General features: G+C 49.9%; 5 protein-coding genes across 5 annotated transcripts; 3 read left to right on the top strand and 2 right to left on the bottom strand.

Moving 5' to 3' along the window:
- Positions 1-551: 551 nt before the first annotated feature.
- On the bottom strand, positions 552-1,415 carry COCCADRAFT_82366 (uncharacterized protein; the record flags this gene model as incomplete). Its single annotated transcript, XM_007708903.1, has 5 exons — positions 552-661; positions 709-1,117; positions 1,170-1,241; positions 1,292-1,300; positions 1,383-1,415. The coding sequence occupies 5 exons, from the start codon at positions 1,413-1,415 to the stop codon at positions 552-554; spliced, it is 633 nt and encodes a 210-aa protein (XP_007707093.1).
- Positions 1,416-1,618: 203 nt separating this feature from the next.
- COCCADRAFT_662 (uncharacterized protein) lies at positions 1,619-2,326 on the top strand (the record flags this gene model as incomplete). The annotated part of the gene is made up of 4 exons (XM_007708791.1): positions 1,619-1,627; positions 1,688-1,699; positions 1,755-2,116; positions 2,170-2,326. 4 exons carry the CDS (start codon positions 1,619-1,621, stop codon positions 2,324-2,326), a joined length of 540 nt encoding a protein of 179 aa, XP_007706981.1.
- A 679-nt stretch (positions 2,327-3,005) lies between these two features.
- Positions 3,006-11,297, bottom strand: COCCADRAFT_82426 (uncharacterized protein; the record flags this gene model as incomplete). The annotated part of the gene is made up of 5 exons (XM_007708902.1): positions 3,006-3,854; positions 3,916-9,997; positions 10,073-10,520; positions 10,579-11,016; positions 11,084-11,297. The coding sequence occupies 5 exons, from the start codon at positions 11,295-11,297 to the stop codon at positions 3,006-3,008; spliced, it is 8,031 nt and encodes a 2,676-aa protein (XP_007707092.1).
- A 1,353-nt stretch (positions 11,298-12,650) lies between these two features.
- On the top strand, positions 12,651-14,283 carry COCCADRAFT_32306 (uncharacterized protein; the record flags this gene model as incomplete). Its single annotated transcript, XM_007708854.1, has 2 exons — positions 12,651-13,606; positions 13,662-14,283. The coding sequence occupies 2 exons, from the start codon at positions 12,651-12,653 to the stop codon at positions 14,281-14,283; spliced, it is 1,578 nt and encodes a 525-aa protein (XP_007707044.1).
- A 495-nt stretch (positions 14,284-14,778) lies between these two features.
- Positions 14,779-15,960, top strand: COCCADRAFT_82663 (uncharacterized protein; the record flags this gene model as incomplete). The annotated part of the gene is made up of 2 exons (XM_007708901.1): positions 14,779-15,128; positions 15,183-15,960. 2 exons carry the CDS (start codon positions 14,779-14,781, stop codon positions 15,958-15,960), a joined length of 1,128 nt encoding a protein of 375 aa, XP_007707091.1.
- Between the last annotated feature and the right edge of the window lie 467 nt (positions 15,961-16,427).

Raw genomic sequence — 16,427 nt, 5'->3', positions numbered from 1 at the left:
GGAAGGGGACGTAGGCAAAAGTAAAGCTCGTGGTTCGGAGTTTGCGAGATGGGCTCGGAACGGGGACAGGGCTGGCTTGCCAAGGCTTTTTTGATGGGGCCGGGGCGGGAATAGATGGCGCACCGCAACCGCGAACCGGCAGTGCATGATTACGTACGGGAAGGACATCACGTGCAAGGTGATATAGTAGCTAGTAATTGGCCATTGGATTGGGTGCAGACAGAAAGTGTGACAGTCCAAATCTTGAATTGCTGCGACTGGTTCTTATTGTGGCCTGTAGGCCAATGGTATATCCTAAACTCCTCCAACCAATCTTTCGTACACTTATGATTTAGGTACGCTCGCCTTGTCAGTGTCATCTGCGGTTTTCAAGCATAGCCAAAACCTTGGAGCACTTGCAACGTCTACGGTCTGCTGGACTTTGATCTCCTCAGTCTCCCGATACGCTCCCTGACATCCGCAACATGGCCACGCGTTGTATTTGTAACTCGCCAATTCCGACGCTTGTTTCTTCTCGTAATTTTCCTTCATAACTGCGCGTTGTTGTCCGTCTATCGGCCACCAAAGCCAGGAGGTCCGCCACGACCAGGGAAACCTGGCGGTCCACCGAATCCTGGGGGTCCGCCAAAGCCAGGAGGTCCACCGGCGGGAGGGAAGCCAGCTGTCAAGAGTTAGCATACATTACTCAAATGTATTTGAGCGACGTACGTGGTCCACTGGGTGGTCCACCACGGCCTGGGAAGCCAGGTGGCCCTCCAAAACCTCCAGGTGCGCCTGGGAAACCACCTCCAAATCCAGGGCCAGGAGCTCCAACGCCGGGAGCTGGTCCAGTCAGACCAACAGGGAGACCACGTCCAGCAGGTCGAGCGACACCAGGTCCAGCAGCCAATGCCGCAGTAGTCGAAGGTCCAGAGTTTGCTCCGAGACGCGCAGCGGGGTCCGCAGGCGGTGGCCCATCAACTGACAGTGAAATGACATGAGCACCACGGATAATGGTAAGTCCAATGGCGCGTCGTTCTTCGGTTTCGGTGACTTGCTGGGTTGCGCCCGGTGCGGCTTTGCCCTTTCTCCGTGTGCGGCGGAATTCTTCTGTGTCGGCGAGTACAAGGTTCATGTGCTACAAACAGCGCGTTAATTCAGTCCTTCCAAAGAGAGAATGCGACACTGACCTTGTCGAATGCGAGCATCTGCCCGACCATTTGCCTACCATCTTGAAGCGTTACCTTCATGCGGTAGTTGATCTAGCCTTGTAAGTTGGGTGCGATTGTGAGCGGAAATCTGGGACGCTTACTAGATTTTGCTATATCATCGAGCGTCAGTTAGTTTCTATGCGCGTCTTTCTCTCAGGTCAAGGCCTCGAGCTGCTAGGCAGATTTACTTACCATCTTTCCTTGACGGTTTGCAGCGCCCGACATGATGTGTTTTGCGCGTCCGGAGACGACTTGAAAGCTCGAAAAAGAGGTATATGGGGTTATTGAGGTGCGATCCCCGTGTAGTTGGCGATCGGCGGGGCGTCTGGAGCTGTTGGTGTTCGCAAGACAAAGTTCATGTTCGGAGCTCTGACATGCTGGCACGTGACCAGCCTAGTCTCGCTTAATTCGCGCCCTCCACAGGCCAAATGGATTTCGTGATCGCGAATTCCACTCCAGCGACTTCGACAGCCACCCACGCCTACTAACCTCCGCAGTCAATCACAATGGTACGCAGCAAATATAGACGATAGTTTTCATCGCGCATGCTAACAGCAATGACAGTCCGACTCCAAGGCCTCCAACCCCATGCGGGAGCTCCGCATCCAGAAGCTCGTCCTCAACATCTCCGTTGGCGAGTCTGGTGATCGTCTCACTCGTGCCGCCAAGGTGCTCGAGCAGCTGTCCGGTCAAACTCCCGTCTACTCCAAGGCCCGCTATACCGTCCGTACTTTCGGTATCCGAAGGAACGAAAAGATTGCCGTCCACGTTACCGTCCGTGGCCCCAAGGCCGAGGAGATCCTCGAGCGTGGTCTCAAGGTCAAGGAGTACGAGCTCCGCAAGCGCAACTTCTCAGAGTCCGGCAACTTCGGTTTCGGTATCAGCGAGCACATCGACTTGGGTATCAAGTACGACCCTAGCATCGGGTATGTGGAACATGGAAAATGAAGGCAAGAGAGGCAATGACTGACTGGAGCAGTATCTACGGTATGGACTTCTACGTCTGCATGACCCGCCCCGGTGAGCGTGTCGCCAAGCGCAGGAGGTGCAAGAGCAAGATCGGCCCATCCCACCGCGTCAACCAGGCCGAGACCATCAAGTGGTACAAGAACCGATTCGAGGGAATTGTTCGATAAACGTATCGACGGGGAGGTGAAGAGGGAACGAAGTGAAGATTCTGCACGATAACCAGCATTTTCGGTCTCGGGGGTTCGGTCCAACGGAGTCCTGGAATGTATCTTACAAAAAGAGCAAGCATTGAACTTGCGGCCTATCAATGGAGCTTGGCCCTTGTCTCTTATGAGCGGGTCTACGACCACGTATACAATGGAGGCTTCACTAGGGTGAATGTTCCGCATAACCATTGTGTGGTCATCTTTTGCTCGTTGTTTTCCGCTCGTGACGTGTGTTATTGTTCTCGAAGTAAATACTAACCTTCAGGCTTTTCCTAGGAACTTCACCAATTGCTTTCGCATGCGCACATGGGTCACCGTGGGCCAGTGTGTTCGATATCCGATTTGTATTGTGACACTTCTGTAAACGATCAAACCGCAATGAGTGCTTTGTCCAATTTGACGTCACAAAATTTTCTAATCATGAGCAGACATGATTCAGTATAGCTCATCCTACGTAAGCTAACCTACACCAAGTTGACTAACACCTATCTGCCCGTAATGTAACAATCACTGTAACGAAAAGGATGTTGGTATTATCATTTGGATATGAAATACGATTGGAACTTCTATTGACTGCTACAACGTTTGGGTAGGAGTTTATACTGAAACTGACTCAAAATCCAACAATTGGTCTGTAACACTATTCGCTAGCCTTTTCATCTTGCTTGACATCCACCGCGCGACTCAACGTAGCAATCTTCCTGCACAACACCTTGATCGTCGAAGTCCCCATAACATCCAACATGGGTACATCCGCCTTGACTTCCCTTGCAAGGAACGTCCTGAACTCTATAGCCACTAGCGAATCAATACCGTTTGCGCTTATCGACTTGTCCTCATCGATATCCGCCGCTGCTACCGACAACAAACTCGCCAGCTTGCCCTTCACCGCCGTTGTAATGATATCAGCTGCCTCATCCAATGTCTTTGACTGAGCAAGCAAAGCTTCGACAGGAATCTCAGTGCTCTCAGATGATGCAGCGCCAGTCAACGTCTCACTGTTTAGATGCGCAAACAGTGGGAAACTCATGAATGACGGCGCCGGCATTCCCTTGTGCCGGTATTTATCTCTGTTAGCCAGACCAGTAACAATCTGCGCAGGAGGATTCTGGCGCGGATCGATGCTGTATTCGAGAATCGCGTGTAGTTCTTCTTCGCGGATTTGCTCGAGTTCGACGCTTACGCCTTTGTTGATGGCGACGCGCGAGGAGTTCTCTGCGACGTAGCCGACGGAGAGGATGGCGCCGACGTCGATGGTGGAGGCTGCGAGACCTTGCGAGCGGCGGTATGCTGCGAGGGCGTCTTGGTAGGTGTTTCCTGCGGCGTAGTTGGCCTGGCCTCGGTTACCGAGTATGCCGGTCGCGGAGGAGAGGAGGACGAAGTGGTCGAGGTCCTTTGGGAGGTGCTTGTGGAGGTTCCAGGAGCCGAGGACTTTGGGGTTTACGGCGGATATGTATTGTTCGTAGGTCATGTTTTCGAAGATGGAGTCCTGGATATGAGAGTTAGTTGAGTTCTTTCTTACTGTAGTAGTGAGTTGGTGATAGACTTACTGATAGTTGCATAGCTCCCTGAATCACACCCTTGATTGGTGGCAGAGAAGACTCGCAGTCCTTCAAAACCCTCTCAAGATCGGCTGAATCCGTGACGTCGCATTTTTCAATGCGGACTCTACACTTTTGCTCGACCAGATTCTTTTCCATCTCGGCGACGGCTGGAGTGATCTTGCCACTACGTGATAGGAACAATAGGTTGCGAACACCCCTGTTCACCATCCACCTTGCAATACTTCGTCCCAATCCTCCCAATCCACCGCTCAGGACGTATGTTGCGTCTGGCTTGAAGTAAAATGGGGTTTGCTGCTCTGGCACGATCGGGACGATATCGTCATCGTGTGGGACGAACACCATCTTACCAGTTCCACGACCAGATTGTAGAGTCTGGAAGCCTTCAACCAGCTTCGAAAGGGGGGAGACGGTTGTTGGCTTTGCAGTCTTGACAACGCCCTCGCTCCATAGGCGTACTGTGTCGTCGGTGAGCTGCTTGACTAGCTGTGGCCGACACTTCATCATTGTAACCAAGTCTACGCAAGTCATGGAAGTGCCTCGCAGAAGAGGTCGCAGTTCGATCCTAGAATTAGCTTGAATATCCTTCTTTCCAATTTCGATGAAGCGTCCGAAGGGGGCGAGAAGTTCCCAGGAGCACCGCAAAGCCTGAGAAAGTATGTCAGTCAAAATGATCAAGAAGTGTTTGCGGTATGCGGTGCACGTACATCGCCAGCGAGTGAATTGAGTACAACATCCACTCCATATCCGCCAGTCACTCGACGAATTCCCTTCGCGAAACTCAAGTCTCGACTCGAGAAAATGTGATCTTCCGGGATACCGTAGTTTTTCACGAGCACCTAAACTCAAGTCAATAAACAATCCCCTCCATACGGATAAATCACAACTCACATCTCTCTTCTCAGGGGTCGAACAAGTAGCAAAGATCTCTGCCCCAACCCTCTTTGCATAATTAATTGCCGCCTGTCCTACACCTCCCGCCGCAGCATGAATCAGCACCTTCTCCCCCTTCGCCAACCTCGCCACGTCTCTCAGCGCATACAGTACCGTAACATACACAGCTGGCAGTCCAGCCGCATCGCTGAAGCTCAGCGAATCAGGAATCTTCGTCACGACCGACTGGTCCACCCGCCCAAACGTGTGGAAACAACCGACATGGTCCAGTCCAGTAATGTACGTGACACGATCTCCGACTGCAACGTCAGTGACTTGCGAGCCGACGCGAGAAATGACACCCGCGGCTTCGCACCCGATGCTGTAGGCCATATGTTCGCCCATTGCAATCATCAAGTCGCGGAAGTTGAGGCCCATGGCTTTGATTTCGATCTCGACGTGTGTGGGATCTAGGGGCGTGGTGTAGACGGGGTCGGTGACCCATTGGAGACGATCTAGCTGCCCGGGCGATGCAGAAGATAGTTTGACTGGTCTTCCAGCGTCTTTCCAGGCTGTGGATATGGGCTGGGGGGTGCTGAATTGGGAGGCGAGGAAGTGGTTTCCGGTGGTGCTTGAGTGGAGGCGGCTGGTGAAGTAGGATCCATCTTTGAAGAGGTATTCTCCTTGCTTTTCTTCTTTGGGGATGGGGTTGGTGAATTGGAGGGTGATCAGATTGCTTATGCATTTGATGATATTGGCGGTGTCGGGGCGGGGGGTTGCGATGGATAGGGTGACGAGGTTTGCGTCGTCGAGGTCTCGTTCCCATCGTACGGTGCGGATGAGACCGAGGGCCATGCTGTTTTCGGGGGTTTCTAACATGTCGCCTGTGACCCAGAGAAGGGCGTGGCACTCGGTTAGTACCTTTCGGACGCCTTCGTACTCTTCTGATGTCAGAGTTAAGAGAACAGGGGTGTCCAGCTCCAGGAGTGAGACGCATAGAGTCTGGCTCAAATCTTGGTCTTTCAGCTCGCGGATTGAGGCAATAGAGATACTTCCACTCTGAAGTGTCTTCTCTAACTCCTGCTGCAACCCTGAGATCAAAGCCTTGTCCAATGATTCAGGAACAATGACAACCACCTTGTCCTTTTGCGCTTCCAATGCCGCATTCTGCTCAACAGCACGCGACACAAGAATGCTCTGTGTATGCGACACATCAATCTGAGCGTCCTTCAACTCCAGCTCAACGCCATAAAAGCCAGCTCCACTCAAAATCGTCGCCCACTGATCCTTTGATGCAAACGGACTCCACTTCCTCGTCTCCTCTTTCGAAAGCCACCATCCACTCAACTGCCCAAAAGCCAGCGCTGACCAGAAGTAGTCCTGCCTCATACCCTCCTGAATCAGAATCCTTCCACCGGGCTTAAGCAGCTTCCTCAAGTTCGAAAGCGTAGAATGCAAATCCTCAGTCGCATGAATAACATTCTGCGCAACAACAACGTCATAAGTTCCAGCCTGGAAGCCCTGACTTTCAACATCCTTCTCCGCATGCAGGACTTTGTACTCAAAAATCGACTGCCATGCTTTGAACTTTTCGCGCGCCTTGTCGAAAAATGCAGATGAGATATCTGTATATGTGTACTGCAGCACGCTAGATTGCAGCAGCCGGCCGTCTTCAGATACCGGTGCGAGGCTCCGGATCACGGCTTCAGTGGACGATCCAGTTCCAGCGCCGACTTCGAGAACGCGCAGATTAGTACGGTTTTCACCGAGGATGTGTAGGTATTTGGATAGGAGCTCGGGGAGGTCGCCGAGGCGCACGAGGTCAGCGTAGACTTGGTCGAGGATGTCGTCTTGGCCGAACATCAGCTGGAGAGGGTCGGTTTCGCCGCGCAAGACGGAAACGATGTTTGAGCCCATGCGATAGGCCAGACGGCCTTCGGCTTTGTAGGCTTGGATCTGAGTGTAGATGTTGGTTTTGGCGGCGTCGTTGTGACGAATGGCTTCGAAGTCGGAGCGTGGGACTGATGAGATTTTGTCTTCTTTGGTCCAGTGTTCCAGTTGCTCTAGCCAGTTGAAGTAGTTTTGGAGATGGCCTTGGAGGGTCTTGGGGGCTTTGCGGTACTCGTCCAGCGCGTCGTGGACGAGGCAGAGGGTGGCTAGTTGCAACCGATGTACCCATTCGGCTGTCAGGCTGTTCGATCCTACGGGACGTTCCTCTGGAATCAAGTCTGCTTGAGAGATGGTCTCGAGGTAAACGGGCCACTTGACTTCGTGGCACAATTCTCTGCTGGTTGCTGCTCGCTGGTCGGCAGAGTCAAGCGGTGTAGCACGAATACCAGTGACTGAGATTCTGGCATTTCCGGTTTCCTCATCCCATACAAGTACATCGTTATCATATTTCTCGAAAGCAACTCGCTCAGTTCGACCATGTACTTTGTACTTGTGACCAGGCAGCGGGCTCAGCTCTGCTGATAGCCAGACATCTTTGATGAACGTTGGAACTGCTGGGTTTTCGAGGCTTGTTGCACCGAAGAGATCCATGATAGCGGCAAGAGCAAAATGTATCATGCTGTCGAACGTAGCAGGATGAATCAGATGTGGCGAGGCGTGCTGCTTGGGCATCGATGCCGCAATATCTGGCACTGTCACTCGCCCGATGACTGCTCCGCCTTGATCGCCAGTACCCCTGGCATCTGAGCCGTTACGGAACAATGGACCAAATTGAAGTCCTACTGTAGCCATATTCTCATACGCACGGAACATGTCAAACGTTGCCTGACATCTGTGCTCAGCATCTTGTAATTCTCGGCGTCTTCTGGCTGACTCCTCTCGAGCTTCTAGCCCATCGTCAACAGGACCCGTGGTCGTAGCATATTCAACAGCAATGCATCCTGTGCAGTGCTCGATCCAGTCGTCACCAGCAGGATTGTAAGATGAGATCTGGAACCGGCGCCATGTGTTCGAGACCGTTATGCTAGATTCGTCCACTCGGTTCATCGAAAGCATAACTTCCAGTCCGTCTTTACTGTCCGGAACGATCATTGCGCGTTTGATTGAAATGTCTCTTAGGCGGAAGGAAGTGATTTCGAGGCCTTCATCGGCAATTTGCTGGATCGCTTCAATGGCCATGATGAGGTAACCCACACCTGGATAGACGTGGGAGTTTGTGACAATGTGATCGCGCAGCCAAGGCTGTTCGTTCAGTCGAAGGATGTTCCTCCATTGAGGGCGCTCCTTGTTCCAATCTGGTACTGGTGCGCCGAAGAGGTTGTGGCGAGGCGCTTTGCGAAGCCGGTAGTTGCGGCTCAGACGACTCTCGTACCAGAGGAGTTGAGAGTGGTTGAACGTGTAGCCGGGTATGTCAGTCAGTAGAGAATTTGGCTCAGACTGGGTGCTTTCGTTAACTTTTTGGAGGCTAAGTGGATATCCGCGAGACCAGATATGTCCCAGTGCAGTCAAAAGTGTCTCAGGCCCAGGTTTGGATCGATTCAAAACGGGGAATGAGGTTATACTGGATCCACTGGGTTGAGTAGCGAGGATGTCCTTGATAGCGCTTTGGAGAGCGCCATGTGGACCAAGTTCCAAAACGACATCTGCGAAATGGTTACCTCCCTGAGCATCAACTCGGAGGGAAACCTGGCCTTTTTGTGCGGATCGGAAACATGTTGCTGTCAAACCATCTAAAAATCGAACTGGGGAAACCAAGTTTTTGACCCAGTATTCAGCATCTAGGACTTTTTCAGTAACGAAAGCTCCAGTCACCGTTGAAACCATCTCCACCGTGTTCGATGAGATGGATTTGTCCGGTGATATACCGTCCAAAAGTGCAGCATATTCTTTCGCAACATGATCCATGTGCGGCGAGTGGTACGCTTTTTGGATAGCCAACTTTCTCACAAAAATTTCCTTCTCTTGTAGCAAGTCATGCAGTTCCGATACCAGATGTTCATCTCCCGAGATAGTGCAGTTTCTCGGACTGTTGCTGCAGGCCACCACCAGGACCCCTTTCTTAGCCAAAGCGTCCACATATGGCCGGGCATCATGTTCGGACAACCCAACAGCCAGCATGGTGCCCTTTTGTTCGCTTTGCTTCGCAGATACTACTCCTCGGTAGTATGCCACGCGCCATGCAGACTCACGATTCAGTTTCCCGGAAACGTAGGCTGCAGCTATCTCTCCGGAGCTGTGACCAACAGCTCTAGATGGCTTCACGTCCCATGATCTTAGCAGATCTACTAATGCCACCTGAACTGCTGTGCATGCGGGCTGCGATAACCAAGGCTCATTAACATTGCTTTGTTCTTTAGGGTGGGACAGTTCATCGAGGAGAGACCAGGTTGCGCCTAAAGATGTAAAGAATTGACTTGCTTTCGTTATGCTCTCACGGAATGCAGGATACACGAAGAGTTCTTGGCTCATCTCTGCATACTGAGCTCCTTGGCCCGTAAAAACGTAGGCGATAGATATGGGCCCGCGGGCTCGGATAGCTTTTGTGTGAACGCTTGGAAGGGCCTCAACCATGTCAGAGGGGTCTCCAGCGAGGAGAAAACTGCGCCAGCTGAACTGAGAACGCCGATTCAAAGTGTGAGAATAGTCGGCTAAGAAGGATGGAGGATATGTAGAACGGGACTTGAAGAAATCAAGCTGTGTTTCTGCATTCCGTGACACACCTGCTTCATCAAAAGCGGAGAGCCCGATAAGTTGAGGAGGTTTTGGTATGTGTTCAGCCGACACCCAACTTCTCAGACTATTGCCTTTGTCAACACCGTTTCCAGTGTGAGCATGACTGTTGGTTTTTGATGGTGTGTGGGTCCCATTCTGCTTTGGAGCACTCTCGTCTCCATTCAAATGTGGGGTCTCGCTGAGCTGTTCAGAAGGGGCTATAAGACCTTCCGCAGCCTGGCTGAGAGAAACGATCTCTTCCATGGAAGGAGCCGTAATGGCTGTGCGGTGATTGCCAGTCAGCTCATGATCTCTCAGGTAGTGGTACGCATCATCCAGGATAGCATGTGCATTCGTTCCTCCTACGCCGAAAGAGTTAATTGACACTCGGCGAAGACCTGATGTAGGCCATGGAACAGCCTTATCGGCAATAGAAAGATTCCATTTCTCGAAGGGAATCTTGGGGTTTGCCTTTTCGAAATTGGCTTGTGGTGGAATGACACCATTCTCTAGTGCCAGCACACTTTTGATAATTCTATACATGAAATGGTTAGTTGCGTTCTTTCTGGTAATTGAGATTTCATGAGAGGTCCGTTGGTGGATAACATACCCTGCAACACCAGCAGCACCTTCCAAGTGGCCTACACTCGCTTTCACCGAGCCTAAATAAAGCGGTTTATCTTTTCGTCTCGATTTGAATGCTTGTGCAATTCCGCGGGCCTCAATTGCGTCTCCCTGTTTTGTGCCAGTACCGTGTGCTTCTACTAATGTGGTATCGTCAAAGTTTAGTCCGGCAGATGCGTACGTGGTTCTTATCAATCTTTCTTGTGCATCGCTACTTGGAAGAGTCAGGCCTGGAGTACGGCCGTCTTGGTTGATACCTGTGCCACGAACGACTGCACGGATAGTATCACCATTGCGAATGGCATCGCTGAGACGCTTTACAATGACTGTGCCTGCTCCTTCTCCACGAGCAAAGCCATTGGCGCGGTGATCGAAACTGAAACATCGACCATCGGGACTGAGGAAGCCTTGATGCGACATGCCATTAACGTCGCCTTAAGAAGACATGATGGTCAGCGATTGTAAAGCAAATTCATCGCAGCTTTGACTAACCAGGGTAATTGAGAATTGTTACTCCAGTAATGATGGACATATCGCTCTCCCCCGTTCGTAGACTCTGGCTACCAAGATGTAAAGCAGCCATGGAGCTAGAGCACGCTGTATCGATAGTCACACTTGGCCCTTTTAGGTCGAAAAACCACGAGACACGATTACTGTGCATTGAATTGGTAAGGCCAGTAACGCGATGTCTCAGTGTTGTCTCTGGATCGCTGTTTAGGATGGCTAGGTGGTCGTGGTTGAAGCCAGAGACGTAAACTGAAGTATTGGATCCTGCGACTTGCTCCAATGTCAAACCACTGTTTTCAAGAGCAAGGTACACATTTTCCAGTACCACACGTTGTTGAGGATCCAGTGACATGGCTTCGCCTTTTGTGATTCCAAAAAAAGAAGAGTCAAAGTATGCAGGATCTTCGGCAAGAAAGTGACCGCCTGGGAAGTGCAAGATACTTTTATCAGCTACTGATGTTCATCAATCTATGGATTATGCGTATCGTACCTGCGACAGCATGTGTGCCGCCATGTTCAGGGTCGGGATGGTAGTGTCCTGGGCCCATTCGGTCTTCAGGAATTGGTGTATGGGCACATCGCTTCGCCAGTAAAAACTGCCATAGCTTTTCTGTGTTATAGGCTTCTTGCGGGAAGCGGGTTGCAAGGCCAACAATGACTAAAGGCTCTGCTGCTGAAGCAGTCTCAACAAATGACACTGGCATTTTCGGATTTGTTATTTTGACATGAAGAAAAGCTAGACTTGATGCATTGGCATGTTCCTTATAAGATGAGCTTGCACGCTAAAATTTCCAAAATAGTCCGTTCTCCTAACTTTGATGCTGGCTTGATTTTCATAGCATCCGCTGTTACCACCGATTATCATATTACCCGATCTAATACAGTCCAATGGAAGATCACCTCCGAATATCTATATCCTTGAAGCATACAAAATGACTCGATGTAAGCTCTTCAATACAGCCGAGACAAGTAGGGGACTGGGTCCGGTGATGGCAGTGGTCCAGAATGTGTCTTATTTCGTACACCATCCTCCGTTTTGCTGGTATGACAGCGCTAGGTAGGTAAAATGGAGCCTTAGCAGCCGAATCAATTGGTCAGAGGGGCATATCAAAATTTAGTCAAGAGTACGCAGAGTATAGCGCATTTCAGCACAGCATCACTAACATGCTCAACGGCAAAAAGCGTGACTGGGTTTCGAATGGGATACCCGGAAGAAAAAAAATGGGGTTATTGGATTCGATAGTTCTCTTTTTGGCGGAATACATGTGAACTACAGAAGCGATATCGGTGATTCTCTGTGTTTGCCTTCGTGAACGATTTCTAAGATCACCAGGTTTTTGATCCTACAAGTTTTATTCGGAACAGCTCAAAAGAGATGTAACGGGCCCCTGCGTGCATAGGCGCTACTGCAAAACTTACCCCAGGTCGCTGCACTCCACCTCAACTTCGGCCGTATATAGCGGTCCGATTTCAAAAAAACGAATTCCCGCATGATCACGCCACAGCTGATCAGCTCTGTTCCAGGTATCCATTGGCACATTCTACACACATGCCTAATTGATAACGCTAGATAATTTATCCTCCGCATCCTGTCCAAGGGCCTGCTCGGTTCAGCGTGGTTTACTATTAGCTAGACCTCTAAATCCGTAGCTAGATTTCGATACCGCCCTTTCACTACGTGACTTTACTAGACTTAGACTATTACGTGGCTATATAATAGGGCCCTAACTAAACAGCTCGTCCGTTTTTTATCCTATTCCAGATAGACCTAGCCGCGACGCTAGCTAGCACTCCCCTGTTGAAGCTCTAAACTCAAAATGGGATCAAAATGGAAACCAAAAATCAAAAACCAAACAAGCACCAATTCTTCCATATGGTGGGGAAGAAACGGGCCGGCCGTTGTATTTCTTGTGGGACCTGCATCTCAGAGGTGAAAGCATGAACTGAGAGTAAGGGGACGAAAATGAGTCGCTAGAGGAATTTTTGGGGAGCAGTAAAATCAGTCTATAGAGCATCTTCCTAACTTTTCACATAGCCCACGCGAATATATTGGCACCATGGTCCTCGAAATTCAGTGGCAATATCCGAAGGATTTGCTTGGGTTGCTTTCTCTCATGATAGGGCTGGTTGTGGCAACGATCCTTTTCACCTACTCCATCTCCTACATCTACAGCTTCCAAGGATCTAGGCACGAAGGATCTGAGCCGCCTTTACTGCCCTATTGGATTCCATACTTCCAACATCTGCCCGCATTCCTTCTAGACCCGGCAAGTCTCTACGAACGTGGTAGAGAATACTTCTCAGGGAAACCCTTCACTCTTCTCCTCAGCGGGACAAAGTTTTATGTCTTTTACTCTCCCGAGTCTGTCAGCCATGTCTTCAGTCGCTCTCGACTATTCACTTTCGAGCCAGTCATGGCAAGCATGATGGAAAATGCTGTTGACCTTCCACCTTCAGACCGACCCAAATTCGTTTCATCGTCAGCGGAAGGAAAAGATGGGAAATTTCTGACCGAAAACCACAATATTTGGACCCGCAATCTTTCAGGGAAACGCCTCCATGACATTATGCAAATCTACATGTCAGTTCTCCCTACTGTTTTGGAGTCGAATATCGATCTTTCGAGCGATAAGTGGCAGAAAAAGAGCTTGTACCCATTTCTTAGGAAAATCATCTTCGAGACCAGTGTGCAGACGTTCTTTGGTCCTCGTTTGATAAAATTCTGGCCGACTATGTGGGATGACTGGAGAAGATTCGATGATGCTACATACATTGGTGTGCGATCGAATTTGGTGTTCAAATTACAGCCCAAGACCCAAAGAGCACGTGAGAGGATGTTCCAAGCATTTGAGCGCTGGCTAGATACCGCTGGAGATGATGAGTGGCAAGACACAGATAACGTGTGGTGTGAGAAATGGGGTCTCCGTATGAATTGGGAGAGGGATGTACTAGGCAGGCAATGTGGCTTTACGAAAAGAGGAAGAGCATGCTTGCAAGCGAGCTTTCTTTTTGTGTCAGTATATGGGAGTCATCTACAAGTTAGGAAGGGGGCTAATTGCTTGGAACAGGATCGTAACCAACGCTGCTCCAATGGCCACTTGGTTTGCATACTGTGCTGCATGCAACCCGTCTCGTCTAGCCGAGTACCGTGACGCCGCCACGCCTCTTATGCTTTCTCCCTCAACCCTTTCAGGTTCAGCTTCGACGCCTCACTTTGATCTCCCAGCTCTCATAAAGAATCCATTTGTTCAGTCCCTCTGGTTGGAAGCATTGCGTCTAGGAACTATATCTGCAGCCGCGCGAGTTATAACCCGGGAAACCACTTTAGAAGGTTATCTTCTTCGAGCAGGTTCCGTAATCTTGATGCCAGTGCATTTGATGCACTCTGGTCTGGAATTCCCAGAGGCAAAGAATTTCCAACCAGATCGTTGGCGAGATGTAGATGAAGAGACATTAAAACGGCAGAATATGGTGATGCGCCCCTTCGGAGGGGGCACAAGTTTGTGTTCGGGAAGATATGTGGCGGAAATGGAGATTGTTGGCGTTGTCAGCGTGCTATTGGAGATGCTCGATGTGAAATTCGAAGGTGCTCTTTCAGAGAATCAGTGGGAGTTCAACCCTAGAAGCATCGGCGTCATGGCGCCAAAGAAGGACGTTCCAGTCTGGATAAGGCGAAGAGGGAAGATGTAGACATCCCCATTCCCGAACCTATCAACTTCATAACTTTGATCAATATCATAGTAGATTGATTAGATTGCCGTTTTCTCTTTGCATGAAATTGAGAATAGAAGGAATTTCTCGACCAGTTTTGTGCTGTAGGGTTTTGGAAAATAAGTTTGCAATATTGATGTTCAGAATCGTTATCGAAGTTTAAAAAGTGGAGTCTACGTCCTTACCCGTATGACGCGCCTTGTCCGCGAGCCTAGCTGGACCGCTGACCGGGTACAATATGTAGTGCCGGAAACAGCTGGATAACAACTGCAGGGTCAACGGATTGCCCGGCCTTACCCATGCTTCTTTCTGTAGAACGAATTTGGCGATCTACCCACGTGATGTGCATGTAGGTATTTATTTCGAGTTGCCGCGGTGAACCTCTCGCATAAAACGTTTCGCGAACCCCAGAAAAATATTACATGGTTATTTGTGTGATATTCCCTCAATCACCATTTGTCGCTTGGCTCAACTATGCAATTGATTGCGGCAATATTTTGCATACTTCTCGCCGTCCTCGGCTTCAAATCCTTACACCTCTTCGCGACGTCTAATGGATTGTTAGGACACTTGGAACGCATAATCACCAATAAATCTACCCCGGCGGGAAGACCGCTACGTAATCTGACCACTGGCGGTCGTTTCCCACGAATCGATCTTCAGCTCAATGCGGTTGCTACGTTCCTTCTGCTCTCCTGTGAGGATTACTCAGAGCCAGATGTGAATCTTGTAGGCTTCTGGTTTGATCTATCATGGGGTCCTTCGTGGATATTGATTGTATTGGAGAGTTTCAGGGAGTACAGTCAAAGCCGACTGATGTCCTGGTAAGGAGGAAGAGTGCGCATCCGGTCCTTGATTCGCTATGCTAATCATTACAGGATCGCAATCCCGGGGCTCTTCATCTTCAACCAGTCACATGCTGTGTTTACCTCCCTTTATCTGGCAATCAGATTACTCGTTGCAGTTCCGGCGACTACAGAAGAAAGTCTGATGATTGATGCCATCCACGCCCATGCGATTCCCTGGAGCTTCCTATTGGGTTATATCCTGCCAATATCTCTCATGGCGCTGCCCGGAGTATCCATATACAATTTCAACACACAACACATGCTCGCATCATTTTATCAGCAGTGGCATCTTTACATTAGTATGGTGCATATTCTACTCGTGACATTATGGACCCATACCGAAACGATAGGCAGATTGGAGGACGGAGATTTGAAGACCTCATTGTCCACAGTCAAGCCAGTTTACGCTTTAGCCTTCGCCATGTCTGTTATCTCAGTTTGGATTCCGATCCTTGTATCTTTCGCCATCCGTACGTTACAGCGGATCCGTAAAGCACGTCCGTTTAACCACAAGAATCTCCAGCTTTCTAGTATATTCATCCCACCTTCGCCATGGAGCAATGCGAAATGCAAAAATGCATTCGAGGGAGGAAAATGGCTTCTGCAATGGGACGGTATAGTTGGAGGACTTAGTACCGCAGTTTGGGCAGTCGCCTTGTACGCTGAAGCTCGTAGTGCGGTCGAGCCACAGGAGGGTTTAGGTTCATTTTGTACGAGGCTCATGTTGTATATGGTCTTAGGTGGACCGATTGGTGTTGCAACAGGAGCTTTATGGGAAAGAGACATGCTCTTGCTGCAGCGGATCTAAATTGATGATGGTTTAAAATATCGAGCAAATAGTTTCCATATAGCGAACATCGCTCAAACCCCGATCTATCTTACTCTCTATCAATTTTGATGATGTCGTTGTGACCTTTCGGCATTACACCTTACACCATTTTTAGCGTCCATCTTCGCGGTGGATGGGGACAAGCCAAGCAGAGCATGCTTGAAAGCGGTGTAAGCGGCTCCACAAGCAGCCGCTCGCATCGAGACTGTTGAGCAGATTTTGACAACACGGACATCCTATAGCTAGAACAAAAAGGGCAGTATGCAAGCGTGCACGAGATACATCGGCCCACCCACATTGACGTAAAGGATTGATACCAACCAGCGATCGTTGTGGTCGCTACTAGGACTAGAAAATTCGAAATGCCATTTATGATGAATCAAAGAGAAGCTCCTATTAGCTTCCGATGAATCTCGAGAAAACGATGCTAAAGGCCGCAGTAACAA

Source organism: Bipolaris zeicola (genome assembly GCF_000523435.1).
Source record: "Bipolaris zeicola 26-R-13 unplaced genomic scaffold scaffold_4, whole genome shotgun sequence".
In the NCBI taxonomy this organism is placed as follows: Eukaryota; Fungi; Ascomycota; class Dothideomycetes; order Pleosporales; family Pleosporaceae; genus Bipolaris; species Bipolaris zeicola.
Note: the sequence above shows the minus strand (reverse complement) of the source record. Positions and strands in the feature narration are given on the sequence as shown.